This window comes from Pristis pectinata, chromosome 2, assembly GCF_009764475.1.
Source record: "Pristis pectinata isolate sPriPec2 chromosome 2, sPriPec2.1.pri, whole genome shotgun sequence".
Lineage (NCBI taxonomy): Eukaryota > Metazoa > Chordata > Chondrichthyes > Rhinopristiformes > Pristidae > Pristis > Pristis pectinata.
Genome location: NC_067406.1, coordinates 53,754,088 through 53,769,088, shown reverse-complemented (window position 1 = coordinate 53,769,088; position 15,001 = coordinate 53,754,088). Strand labels below are relative to the sequence as shown.

Here is a 15,001-nt window from a genome sequence, read left to right as displayed (position 1 = left end):
ACAAATGGGGGCTGACTCCTCTAAGATATGACAAAAAGTCAAAGCAATTTTTTCCAAGTTGAAAAAAGTTATATTGCAAGTATGCAGTTCTGGAGTTGGCTTAAGGAGTAAAGCTGGGCAACTCAAAAGTGCAGCAGGAGAGCATTTAGAAGTAACGGTCAGTGCATTTACCATAGTTATGGAAGGTTAATAGTAAGAGTTAAGGTTGTCCTTAACAGGCAGGAATACAATTTGACAAATGACAGAGCAGTGGGTAGTAAGAAGAGCCTTTGGCACATTGGCCTTCATTAATCTGGGCATTGAGTACAGGAGCTGGGATATTATGTTGAAGTTGTATATTGGTGAGGCCAAATTTTGAGTACTGTGTGCAGTTCTGGTGGTCTACCTACAGGAAAGCAAGCAATAAGCTTGAAAGAGTGCAGAGAAAATTTACACAGATGTTGCCAGGACTTGACCTGAGTTACAGGGATAGGTTGAATAGGTTAGGACTTCATTCCCTGGAGTGCAGGAGAATAAGGGGAGATCTTATAGGTTTACAAAATTGAGGGGTATAGATAGGGTGAATGTATGCAGGCTTTTCCCCCTCAGGTTGGATGAGATGAGAACAAGAGGTCATAGGTTTAGGGTGAAAGGTAAAATATTAAAGGGGAATCTGAGGGGGAACTACTTCACTCAGGGTGGTGCGAGTGTGGGATGAGCTGCCAGCTGAAGTGGTGGATGTGGGTTCCCATAATAAATTCAAAAGTCCAACATGCATAATGCCTACAAATGGCAGAATTAGTTCCCTCTCTCTCCACTTTTAGTAATTGTTTTCTTATCAATCTTGTTTGTTTTTGATGCTATTCATTACAATACTACAGAAGTTTGGTTACCATCTAGAGTAATCCAGTAGAGTATATTTTCCGATTTGTGGACAAAATCAACCTGTGGGCATCTGTGAAAACGAACCTGTTTGTTATCTGGAGATGGCCTATGCCTGGCTGTGCTGTAAACCACAAGGCTACAGCTGAAGAATTAAGTACAATTAAGCTTTCTGGCTCTTTCAGCCAGCATGGATACACTATGCCAGATGGCCTCTTGTATTGCAAGTTTCTTTTGATTCCACAATGTACAATTCTTGAAGTATTAACATAATCAACATGGTGGTATTAAGCATTGGAAATGATAGGTTTAGCTGAGCCAGTTCACATGCAAAAGTAGTATTCATTTACTCTTCTCATACCCTCAAATTATTTTTCTCCTTCATGACAAGTGCAATTGTATGTGCACCAAGCCAAATGGTTAATCCCAAATTCAAACCATTTTTTTTTAAACTAAGAACTCGCTATGCTTAGAAATTGTCAATGATGTATACTTTTGTAATTGTTGAAATGGGATAGAATTGGAAGAGAGCATTTAAAATACTTAAAAATAACCTGCTTTCAGAATTTACCATTTTTGATGCAAGTCAACCATCTGCAATATTAACTGAGATTTTCTCTCCATGGTCTGACCTGAGTATTTCCTACAATTTTCCCTGTTTAATTGCACGTTGTCTTATCAACCAGTTAGCTTCATCAACAGCTCATCACAGATGTTCGTTCCCTTTTGCCTCATCCATCTCTCCTTTAACTCCTCTGCAATGTAAAACTGACATTTTTTTGCTCTTTCCCCAGTTCTGATGAATTCCCTTTGATCTGAAATGTTAACTGTTTCTCTTTCCATAGATGCTGTCTGACCTACAGACTATTTCCAGCATTTTGATTTTGTTGCTCTGTATAGCTGTGTTGAAGTTCTCTAATGAACTATTCTTCCAGACAGAATTACTGCATTTTTTTGAACTACTGGATATTTTTCTGATTAAAATTTAGGTACCTACCTATGACAATTTTCACTTGAAGCCACAAAATCTAAATAAACAGTTTGTCTCCAGAAGGAATAGTGGCAGCTAAGGAATATACAAGTTACATAAAAGGTGAAGAGGCATGAATGACAAACAGACACATCTGCTTTCCCAATCCTACATAGCAACTAATGGTATTTAAACCAAAAGTATAGGAAGTTACAATATGAAAAATAAGCAAAACAAAACAACTAATTCATTGCACTATTGCTACAAAAGTTAAAAGGCACCAAATGTTACACAATCTATACATACCAAAACTACTATGAAACCCATGCATCCATTTTTAGCTTCCTTTAATTTTGCTTGGCATTTTACAAAAGGCTATTTAGAAACTTATTAAGAGCAAAACATCACAAAATGTACTTAAACGTAAATCTGATGCACAAGCCCTCACTATTCCAAAAGATTTTCTAACAATTTTTTTGAATAAAAATCAGGATGATATCACATTGGGATGAAGTGAAATGCCAAGAACAGGGTTTTCAATTCATGTTGATTAATCGGTTATTACTTGAGGGAAGATTAAAAACTAACGTTAATGTACTTCTTTGAGTGTCCACAAGTTCCAGTTAGTTTATAATTACAACAATATTCTATCAAAACCTTCCAAACAGAGTCATTCTAGTTCTAAATCAAACCACAATGTGGTATGAATTAGGTGCAGTTCCAGACAAGACATTAAATACACATCTTACATTTAGTGGAAGGATGCTGCATTAAAAATTTTCACATTCAGCAACATTCTACTGATATCTGCAAGAAATAAACTCTCAAAATGAATGGACTTAAATGTCTGTATTTCTAGTGGATAAGTAAGATATGATCTTAATCTTCAGTTCATACTACAGCAATGATGGATGTTGTAACTATTTAAATGAACCTTTGAGAAAATTTAGTACTTAAATGATTTCATAAAAACTTGAATGTAAATCAGCCTAAAACCATCTCTAGTCTTCTGTACTCATCTGAACAGTGAGACATCACAGTATATTGTTCCATTCACTAATTCACAAGCTTTGCCCTTTCATCACTGCTCCAAACCAAATGTTTTTTTTAAATACATTTATCACTACCATTTATATCTGTATTTTATTAACCCCTTTACATAGGAAAAATAGTAAAAGCTCACATTGAAATCTTGAAAGTAATAAGGAAACTTTGTAATTGAATCCTATTTACTTTAGATACAACTATCTGGTGCACGTACTGATGTTTGAAGTACAATTGCTCCCAATGGTTCCTTTTACTATATTTTCAATATTCTTGTTCCTTATTGTTGTTAAAATAAGATGCTGTGAAGCACATTACTGCAATTTTAAAAAATGTGAACACTGTAAAAAAGCTACACTTAAAGACTTCATCAGTAAAGTAAGTAAATGGAATGTCAATCTATATTTGTGTACCATTATACATTGCGGGACCAACTGCCATTTTAAATACATTGATGATATGGCACTTGTGAAATAATAGAATGTATGTGACAAAAGATGGCTCAAAAACACAAAACAGAAAAATACAGAGTACAATAAATTAATTTACACAGAAAACAAAAAAATGTTTTTATTAAAGTAACAGAGGTGCCTATTGTTAGATCATCTGTTGATTTGGGGACTTCAGCCTCTAAGAAGGCACAGGAAAAAAACAGGACAAGCTCAGTCTGGTCTAATGGGAAATTACTTCACACCACAAATGGTTTGTGCATGCATGCAAACACACTTAAACTGCACAGCCAGCTATGGTAACAAAATGTAACCACATCAATTTAAAAAATAAAAAATACTGAGTGTCTAAATGCAGAATTTCCACAGTTGTTATGACACATTAAAAAAAAGTTGGCAAAGATTTTCTGACCAAAGCTTCTTGCTAAAGCCAAAAAGTTTTCAAAGTACTTCATAAATGTCCTAACCCTGTGAACTTGTGCTGTTGGATTAGAAGCATTTGTTTAGTAGTAATACCATGGGAGTGTGTTCAGGAAACAAATATTCAAGTAAAATGATAGAAAGTTTCAATTGATGTAGTTCCAAAAGTTCTTAGCATTCCAGTGATTGGCTTCTGGTGACCACAGCTCAAAATTAGTAGGGAAGTTTCTGTAATGAGGATTTTGTGAACCAGTAAATCCTCAATCTGTCTGAAATTTAAATAGCTCTTGGCCGCTTGGGATTGATCTGCTTACTAGCCTGTTCTTCCTCCTGAAGAGTTGTACGGAAAGCTTTTACTTTATCTGTAAAACAGAAAATACAAGTTAGCCATGTGCCGATAAAATAAAATAAATCGCATTATTGGTCATGGTGGAAGTCAGTGGAAAATTAAGCCAATTTAGTTTATTACCATCAGCAAAATTGAATATTTTTCCCCACTGTATTGGGTAAGGTGCACACAAGAAACAAAACCTACATTCGTAAAACAGTGAAATTAATGAATAATATGGAGCAATTTGTGCTTATGTTATACATGTAGCTTTAAAATTCTAAACAGCAACAATAATAGAAAATGCAGGATTAAAAACATAATTTAAGTAATCAGTCCCATTTCTATTAACTGAACTTGGTAGAAATTCTCTATTACATTTTACCGACATTAAGCAGAGACTTAAAAATTGCCACAAGTGTTGAAGTGTTTTGAGACATCCCGTGGTGAAGATAGACATTATATAAATGCAAGTTCCTTTCTGGTAGCACACGAGTAGTAGGTCATTCAGCCAATCGACTGAGTTGACCAGTTTTTGTAAACAATGGTAGCATTGCTCAGAAGCTGCTGCCACCAGCTGGAGAATCTAGAAATAGGGGCAGAGGGTGGGGGGAGAATTGCTGAGGATTAGGGACTGGTAATTTAAGACTGATATAAAAAAAACTTCTTCATAAGAAGTGCTGTAAATCCTCAGTTCTCCATCTTAGACAGCAGTATAAAAAGTTGATATTCTCCACAAGTCTATTTGGGCAAAGTGGAGAACTTGGGGATCAGGCAGGAGAGTAGATTTGAGGCACAGGATCAACCAGGTTCTATCTTAATGGCAAAGCTGACATAACAGACTGTTCTTACTCTTTTTGTTGATTACTTAATCCCACCCTTTTTAGTAATCCATCTCTTGCTCCTTTGGGATAATAACCAATTATATATCACATTTAGATGTTATTTGAAAACACTGCCACTGACCACCTTGTTTTACTCAATATAAATTTTTTTCTTCTGTTTACCAATACATGTTACATCACACAGAATTTGACCAAATCCAAATCTAGAATCTTAATATGTGTTTTGTGTTTCTCATTTTTGAATAATGCACCGATTGTAGTATGGTTCCCATTAGATAAGCATTCACAGTTAGTGGTTAACTAATTGCAGTTTGTTACTAAATCTGATGCGGCATACCTGTCCTTGAAATACTCAAGAAATTCACGTGCTCACTGACATGAGTTAGCCTTATCCCAATTTAAGTGAAAGCTAAAATTACCCATTAATACAACTACCTTTCTTACTCACTTGTCTAATATTTGCATTTATTGATCCTCTCTACACTGCTGCTGGCAGCAGACTACACTCTTCAACCACAGGGTTCAATTATTTTCTATTTCTTAACTCTACTCACAAGGTTTCCATTGCCTGCTTACATCCCATACCACTCTCATTAATGAAGTGATCTCATCCTTAATCATTAAAGCCTTTCCTTCCCCTCTTAACATTTTGCTATCTTTCCTGTAGATCTTATAATCTGGAATACTGAGATTTTATGTGTCCATAATCATAGAGTCATAGAGTTGTCAGCAAACAGGCCCTTCCACCCACTGTCTATGCTGACCATCATGCCTAACAGTACTAATCCCATATGCCTTACTCATTCAAATACCCGTCAAGATGCTCATTAAATGTTGTTACTATTCCTGCCTCTTCCACCACATCTGGCATCTCATTCCAGATACCAACTACTATTTGTGTGAAAAACTTACCTCTCAGATCCCTTTTAAACCGCCTCCTTCTCACCTTAAACATTTGTCCTCTAGGTTTAGACACCCCTAACATGGGAAACAGATACTGGCTATCTACCCAATCCATGCCTCTAAATTTTATCCCTCTATCATGTCACTTCTCAGCCTTTGTTCCAGGGAAAGTAGATTTAGCTTATCCAATCTCTCCTGACAACTCAAACCCTCCAGTTCAGGCAACATCCTTGCGAATCTATTCTGCACCCTCTCTAGCTTACTCATGTCCTTCCTATAATGTGGTGACCAGAACTGCACACAATAGTCCAAGTGCGTCCTAACCAATGTTTTATACAACTGTAACATGGCATCACAACTACTATACTCAATGCCTCGGCCGATGAAGGCAAGCAAGCCATATACCTTCATCGCCACCCTGTCTACTTGTGTTCCCAGTTTCATTACGTATTTGTACCCCAAGGTCTCTATTCGACAACACTCCCCAGGGACCTGCCATTTACTCTGCATGTCCTGCCCAAAACTTCCCAAAATGCATCCACCATAATGGCCACCATTCATTGCTTCCAAGTTGAACGTAGATCTGTAATTCATTCAGTTTGTTCCACGTGCTGCATGCCTTGGAACAAGGAACCCTTATTTAGGTCACAAGCCCCAATTTGTTCTGGTCTTATTATTTACATAGACATCTGTTATTTCTGTAGTTGATTATCACACATCTTTTAGTCTTTTACCTGCAGCACCCAAACATCAGCTGTATTACTAAGCAGCACTTGCTCACAGATGCTCAATTTGGGTTCTGCCAGAACCAGCCAGGCACTAGATTTTATTTCAGTATTGGTCCAAACAAGGCCACAGGAACTGAATTCCTGAGGAGGGGCAATAGTGAGAGCTGTTGACATTAAAGCAATGTTCGACAGTGTGGCACTAAGTAACCATAGTTAAACAGACAGCACTATGACTGTGGAATTTAAGAAAATAAGGAACAACATCAACAAAGGAGGTTTAATGGGAGGGAAACACATGCTCTTATATCCCGAGCAGGAAAGAAAGGATAACGAGTCTTCAGATGGCATGCGAATTGCATGAGATGAGAAAAATGATCTGATCCAATCCAATCAAAAATGTCAAGCAACAGCAGCTTAATCTTCCCTTGAAAATGTTGTAATTTTTTGAATACTCATTTTAATGGCATTAGACTTTTAATGTAACCTCAATTTTCTCTGTGATGGTGGGTACGATGAATGTGCTGTTATTTTAGATGGGAAAAAGGAGAGTGGTTTGGTACTTGGAATGGAGCCCAATCCATCTCTTCACATCGGAGGAGTGGTCAGCATGTGTTCAACCTGCTTTTTAATTCTGCCAAGTTTGTGTGTTTTTTATCATCCCTTTTATGTTTGTAAATGGTTATTTCTTTAAAATCTCATTATTATTCTTTTGTCTCATTTCCCACTATTTCACCATAATGTATTGTCTATCATGTAGTGTGAGACCATGTAGTCCAAAACATCAACCCCCATCCTCCACAACTTGTTCCAATCAAAATGCTGCAACGTTATTCAAATTTACTTTGTTTTTAATTTTTGATTATAGTTCTTAAGGTAGTTGCCACTTGACTATATCTATTTGTATATGCTGATTGAACCCAGACTTCGTGTAAACCTACCCCTCAGTTCAGTGAGAATTTCGATCTTCTGATCTAAAATTGACTCTAGCTGTGTGGAGTATGCATCCACATCATAATCCACCTCTTCAGTCATCTCCAAAAGGGCTTTTTCATCCTCCAGCCATCGAATAGACTCCTGTGGGTAAAAACAAAATCCCATGTTGATAGTACTAATATGATGTACTCAAAAGTTTCTGGCAGACCTTCTAAGTCTTTGCACTGGTTTGTTTTATAAATATTTAAATAAAATTAATTTAAATCATAAATTAGTTGAAGTAATCCAGCTGCTCCATCATATCGCCTGTCTTTAATTACATAAATAAAGGCTTTTGGAAGCTAAGCCTTTGAATTTTCAAAAGCTAAATACTGGAGATGCTGCAAATCTATAATAAAAACAGTAAGGACATTTTAAAATGAGGTAGTGGCAAGGAAGTTAGCAGCAGAGTGGAAATTCTAGAACCAAGATAATTATCCTCTAATGTTAAGGTCAGGAAGTGAAACACAAAGTACTACACTTGGAAGAAAAATTGAAAATCCCTCTGGAAATTCAACATCATTATAAAATTCATAGAGAGTGATTCAACAAAATTAATTAATATTTGTACCTGAAATATTGCCCTGTGCTCTTCCACAACCTGCTCCTCCATTTCCACCATCTGAGACACTGCCTCATGGAAAGTAAACAGCTGAGGTGAAACTTCCTCCTCCTTGAAACAAGCAAAAACCTGAATCAGCCATTAAAGTTTAATCAAAAGACCAATGGTACACCCAAACAGGCATGTTGTTTCATGGATGACAATGTGCCACTGGGAACTGAAACCAGGTGGTGGGGATGGGCAAGAAGGGACAGGGTGCTGCAATAGTATACTTAACTGGGGTCAGGTTGGCAATCAGGATCAAGCCCTGGAGGACAGACCTGAGGGGAAATCACTGTGCCAGGGATACAGGGAGAAATTGAATAAAGGGATCCAATGGATAAAAGTATGGGATTTACCTTGGTGGGATCAGGTAGTGGGAAGGCATTCCAATCCAGCAAAGCACTACCAAGACTTAGTTATCCCAGGGAATAACCAATGGCAGACAATATTTCACAGCAATGACTAATTTCCCCACAACTGTCCAAAATGAGTAGTACACAGGGAATGACTAAATCAATATGCATATCATGTGGGAATTGGGTCACATGAGCAAGTGCAACTCCTGGAGTTATGGAACTAATTGGCTAACTACTGTGGAGCTAGAATAAACTCATTGGGCTGGATGATACAGGCATGGTCATGCTAAGTCAAATTAGTTAGATAGTTCAACATTATGAAGGTGAAATTGTATTTAAATGTTAACCAAGTACTTTCATATTAAAAAGTAGACTTAGTGAAAAACTTAATTATAAAAGTTCTCAATTCCATATACTCAAAAAGGTTTCCTTCATTCAATAAATTGTATATCGGATATTAACAATACGAAGATTTTATTTGCAAAGAGAACTTATATAAGTTATTGAATTCATTTGAATTCAAACTATTTATTGCTTTAACTTTCATGAGGGGAAGATGGTATTTTTGTATCAAATAAGGCAAGAGCAATGAAATATCTTTCAAAATGCACACTTAATTACATTTTGAATTCCAGCTCCCCTTGCAGACTGCCAAACTGCACCATATTGAACTGTGGCCGAGTCGATTCACATTTTCTCACAGTAGCACTGGAGAAAAATAATTCTGACTGGGAGTAGCAAACCTTGCCATAGTGCTGCTCTTGCTCACGAGCATTTTTAAAACACAAAATTAATTCTGAATTTGTGACAAACACCAAGATATGCTTTTAGGTTGGATAAAAATAAAGGAAGAAGCTGGTATCACTGCACAGAAAAGATGGGCATGGTTTTGGTGAAGGCATCTCATATCATAAAGGGTACCTAGAACTCCTTTTGATCATGGAATAATAATCAATGAATTCACTATTACGGTTTCAATTATTTCATTATTTATTTCAGGTGTCATTTCCTCACTTTTCAGCATAAACTATTTCAACTGACTGAAGTTATCACATCATCAAAGATGATCCAGCATCAAACCATCTAAGGAGATATTAAATTGAATGACCAAAAGTCCTTAAACTACATATTAAGTGAAGGAAGTTTGCGGGGGGGGTGGGGGGAGGTGGGTTAGGATTAGAGAGGGAATTCCAGAGCTTTCGGCAGAATCATCTTAGAGTTCAACACAGGAAAGGTTAAAAAAAAAATCAGGTGCACAAAAGATCAAAATTTCTCAGATGAGAGTTGCAGAAAGGGAGGAGTTAAGTCAAAGAAGAATTTGAAAAAAGATGACAATTTTACAACTAAGGCACTGTCAACTAACAGCTAAATTAGATCAAAAAACAAACTGCTGGAGGAACTCAGCGTATCAGGCAGCATCAGTGGAGGAAAATGGACAGTCAACGTTTCCAGTCAAGATCCTTCCACCGCTACTATCAGTCAGTGTGTACATAGGATGACAGGGGAGGTGTGGAAGTGGTTCACCAGGAGAGGTTGGACAAACTTGGATGTTTTCTCTGGTGTGTCAGAGGCTGAAGGGTGAACAGATATCACCTGGATATCACAGGGTACACACTGAACAACTGTCAAATTAGGAAAACATTTCAGATTAATAACATTTTCCTGCAATGATTTCAGTGTTTAAAAATGAAACTCACGTTTTGTTCACAAAGCAGTTTCAGATCATCTCGTTGAGGAGAGCTTCCAAGTCCCCATTGTGCTTCTAGTGCATCAAGCTGACTTGGTACAAGGATATTGACCCGCCCTTCTCCTGGACCATTTTGATCCACAACTAACTCTTTCACTCTAGATCCAAAAACAGATTTGAGGGTAGAGGAGAAAAAAAATTAACACTATTCATCTTTTAGTATAATTTTTGCATTCAACAGATTTCAAATTTATGACCATTCTGTACCAACAGAAGTCGTAACTTTCTACTAATGGCCCAATGAAATTACAAAATTTATATTATACTCTTAGAAGGTGTACCATGTATACTATAGCTTTGATTTAACAAAGAGAGAATAGCCAGCTTTTCCATTTGTTTTGGATGAGAGTTAACCTCCAAAAACAAATATGAGCTTTCAGTATTCAGTAAGACAGGAAAGAAATAATCAGGGAATATCATTCATTTAAGGTCTTTACATAATGTTGTTCAAGTGATCTTCTAATGTTAAACACCAATTAACAAGTATTATCCTTTCCTATTGCAGGCCAGCTTAATCCATGCTTTAATCTACCGTCACACAACCTTCTGACTGGAAAGAAAGTCTTCTGCCTATTTCCCATTTTAAACTTAAACCATTGCAGCCCTTTATTTTATCATAGCAGGAGGAAATCAAGAAGTTCCCACCAATTGTATAGGTTTGTGCCAAGCTGTTAATCAAGCTGGCCACCTAGTCAATTGCCTCCCACTTGTGAAAAAGCTGTGTTAATTATATTTCTTCTTTAGATAGGCATCTAGCTCCACTGAATGAATGAAATCTGTATGTATCAATGATTTCACCCCTTGCCTCAGTCATTAAAATACATTATACTTGTAATAAACAAGAAATAAACCCAGCATTGTGACCTCCGATTTGATTAAACTTATCAAGAGATAGATGAAAATATTACATGTGCTCTAAAAGAGGAATAAGAGGAAGAGAGACATGTAGTATGATAAATATATAATGGGTGAACTACTTATATGTTACATTCTTGTCAACCTAAAAGAACCAGTAACATCTCAGCTGGGCTATACACTCAACTATTAAAGGCCTGGAAGTCCACATTATCAAGACAAACAAGATGTATTCCTGTTCAAAGGAAGGAAGGGATCCAAGAGGGAGAAATAAACAGTCAAGCAAAATAAACAATCATTCAAAGCTCCTTATAAATGTTGCTTTCCATGATCCTCAACAATATAAATCAACCGAGTCAACTGTGAGACATTACTTTCAAGAACTGGAGAACAAGAAACCAGATTCAAAAAAAATAATGCATCCTAGTTTGTTGGTGATAGTTGGGTTGCAGTGTAAGAATTGTTAGGAGCATGCTGGGAGACTGAAAGGTGTCCATGTTCAGAAGGACCTGGCTGTGCATGAATTCCTAAAAGCTAATATGCAGATACAGCAAGCTACTAGGGAAGCAAACTGTATGTTGGACTTCATTAGAATAGGATTTGAGTTCAAGAATGTAGATGACTTTCTGCAATTAAACAGAGCTCTGGTGAGACAGCACCTGGAATATTTAGTTCTGGTTGTCGTACCTAAGGAACTGGTTTGCATTCAGAACAGTGTTTGCAATAGAATAAGTAGTGTCACAAAGGTTCAACAGAATGATCGCGGGCTGGGATGTGGGGCAGGGGGAATTAGCAAAGTGAGCACACACTCTCGAGTTTAAAAGAATGAGAAGTGATCTCATCAAAACGTAAAACTGTTACACAACTTGATAGGGTAAATGCAGGGGTGATGTTTCCTCTGGTCAAGATGTCTTAAGCCAGGAGGCAAGAGTCTCAAGATAAGGAGACAGCCATTCAAGACTAAGATGAAAAGAAATTTCTTCACTGAGGACAGCGAATCTTTGGAATTCTCTGTCCAAGAGTGCCAAGGAGGCTCAGTTGCTGAGTATATTCAAGACTAGATGCTAGATTTTTGGATATTAATGTAATCAAGGGAAGGGAATTAGTGTAGGAAAATGGTACAGGCTTAATATCAGCCATTATCTTAGTAAATGGAGGAGGTATAAAGCACCAAAGCATCTGCTTATATTCTTTATGTTCTTACATAAGTGAACAATATCAGTTCATAACTAAAATTATATTTGCCATTTTTTCTCTATAGAATTCAATATTGAAAATAAATATAAAGAATGTTAATTAAAATGACATGAATTTCAATAGAGTTCAAAATTATCACTTCAGATTAAAAAAAGTAAATTTACCAAGGGACCAATGGGAGTAGAACTATTACTGGTTTGATTAAGTGGTGAAGACAAATGCAATTTGTGCAAGAAGGTCTCGTCCAACAAACGTTATAAGCACCATCCTTAACACAAAGCAGAACATACATTCTCATATATTCTATTTATATCATTTTTTTTTACTAATATCATGAAGTACAAGTTTCTGGTCTAGTCTAGCATTTCCATAGCCTTAACTTTAAGCCATACAAACAAATTATTTTGATAAAATACAAAGTTGTGAAAATAAACACTACAACCATGCAAAAACATATTTATTCTATGCTGCAACAAATAATGGGGGGAAAGTAGGAAGAAAATACATTTTATAAAAATTTAGTTAATAAAACTAAGGCACAATTTGGAACAACTGAAGACTTCAGTACAAAATGGGAAGGCTGTATGGGGATGGGGAAAGGGGGTTGAAAGGTGAGATGAGAAGGAAATGGAATTGATAGAAAGATATAGACCTGGTAGGTGAAGGAGGGAAGTCATCATAGTCGAGGTAGGTAGGAGAGAGGTCAGGACGGCTCCCACCACCTTGCTGAAAGGGAATATCCGAGGGACTTATTCCAAACTCCTTTACTCTGTGGTATTAAGCAAACGTATAAACAAAGAGGAAGGAGGAAAACTCAGTCAGGAAAGAACAATATAATTACAGTTTGACTGACAGATCACCTGTAGAAGAATACTGCATTTTAATTCAAGAGATAATTTTCCTGTGGAGTTCTCCTTTCAATTTAAACAAAAATCTAAAAGAAACAGTTGAGCCAGTTACGAAGATGAAGCCAGAAAAATTGTACCAGACATTCTAAACAGCCACAATTCCAATACTGGATTTTAATGACCCACTGCCTAACACCCTAACACTTACATACCCCACATACAACAACGGAACACAAACAAAAATTAAATATTTAATCGAGATTTTGGTGGGGGCCTGACAGAGGGTGAGGTTACAGATGACTAGAGGACAACAAACAGAGTACTTTTATTCAAGATAGGATAAGCCATGTAATTACAAGCCCATGGAGACACAAGGGACTGCAGATACTGGAATCTGAAGCAAAAAACAAAGTACTGGAGGAACTATTCAGTGGGTCAGGCAGCACCTGTGGAGGGAAGTGGACAGTTGACGGTTCAGGTCGAAATGCTTCATCTGGACTGAAAGAGTAGAGGGGAGATAGCCAGTATAAAGAGGTGAGTGGAACGTGTGGGGCAAGATATGGCAAGCGATAGGTGGATCCAGGTGAGGAAGGGTGAGTGGCAGATGGAGGAGGGAAGGGTGGAAATAGTGACGGAAGCTAGGTAGATGAACACAAAAAAGTGCTATAGATGATGGCATCTGATAGGAAAGGAAAGTGGAGCATGGAATCAAATAAGGGAGGTGGGGTGTGCAGATGGGAGCAGTGGGGCGAGGAGATCTGGGAGGTGTGTGTGGATGATGGGCAGATGGAGTAGGTGGATGAGGGTAAAGAAACTGAGTGATAAAAGGGGCGTTGGGTGAGTGGAGGAGGAACTGGGTATGACCAGGAGGAGAGAGAAAAGGACAGAGGGGGAGCAGATTTTCTGAAATTGAAGAATTCATGCCGTCGGGTTGCAGACGACCCTGGCAGAACATGAAGTGCTGTTCCACTCTTCCTCTAATTTAGATTACAAGCCTACAAGTCTGGAAGTTATTAGAAAAAAAAATGGAGGATCAGGGTTAAACTACATTTGGAAAGGCAGGAATTAAAGATAGTCATCATGCCTTTGTAAAGGGGAAATTCTATCTGACCAATTTGATTAAATTTCTCAGAGACAGAATATGATGGTGGAAAGTTGATTTTGTGACCAGTGGTGTACAGGATTGAGTACTGGGACCCTTACTGTTTGTTACATACATTAATGATTTGGATACGAATGTAAAAGGTATGAATAGTAAGTTTGTGGATGACCCAAAAAGCAGCATTGTTGATAGTGAGGAGAATATTCTTAGGCTTTCGGGTGATATTGTTCTGTTGATAAAATAGGCAGAGCAACAGCAGATGGAAGTTAATCCTGATAAGTGTGAGGTGATGTAATTTGAAAGGTCTAACAAGGATAGGTCATGCATAATGAATGGTAGGGCCATAAGGAGTATTGAGGAAGAGGGACCTTGGTATACAAGTCCAAAGATCCCTGAAAGTGGCAGCACAGTTAGATAAAGAGGTGAAGAAGGCATATGGAATACTTGCCTTCATTAGTTGGGGAAAAGAATACAAGGGCAAGGAGATTATCGTGCAATTTTATGAGCATTGGTTAGGCCACAGCTGGCCACACTACAGGAAGGACATGATTGCACCAGAGAGGAAACAGTGGAGAATCACCAGGAAATTGTGTGGGATGGAGCATTTTAGTTATGAGACGACATTCGATGGGCTAGGTTTCTTTTCCTTGGAGCAGAGGAATTGAGGGGTAAGGGCCCTAACAGAGCTATACAGAACTATGAGGGGCATAGATAGAGTAGATAATAGGACACTTTTCCCCAAAGCAGAGTTGTCTAAAACTAGAGGGCACAG

The 15,001-nt window shown here is 37.5% G+C and overlaps 1 protein-coding gene across 3 annotated transcripts in view; it reads right to left on the bottom strand.

Moving 5' to 3' along the window:
• Nucleotides 1-2,161: 2,161 nt before the first annotated feature.
• kif2a (kinesin family member 2a) overlaps nt 2,162-15,001 on the bottom strand; it is a 95,739-nt gene continuing 82,899 nt past the window's right edge. For 2 of the 3 annotated variants that reach the window (XM_052010437.1, XM_052010438.1), the window contains 5 exons: nt 12,932-13,048; nt 10,178-10,325; nt 8,092-8,193; nt 7,487-7,622; nt 2,162-4,106 (listed from right to left, as the gene is read on the bottom strand). In XM_052010437.1, the coding sequence (XP_051866397.1) occupies nt 4,021-4,106; nt 7,487-7,622; nt 8,092-8,193; nt 10,178-10,325; nt 12,932-13,048 (589 nt within the window). In that variant the 3' untranslated portion in view covers nt 2,162-4,020. The remainder of the gene's footprint in view (nt 4,107-7,486; nt 7,623-8,091; nt 8,194-10,177; nt 10,326-12,931; nt 13,049-15,001) is intronic. The other variant, XM_052010439.1, reaches the window with a different exon arrangement.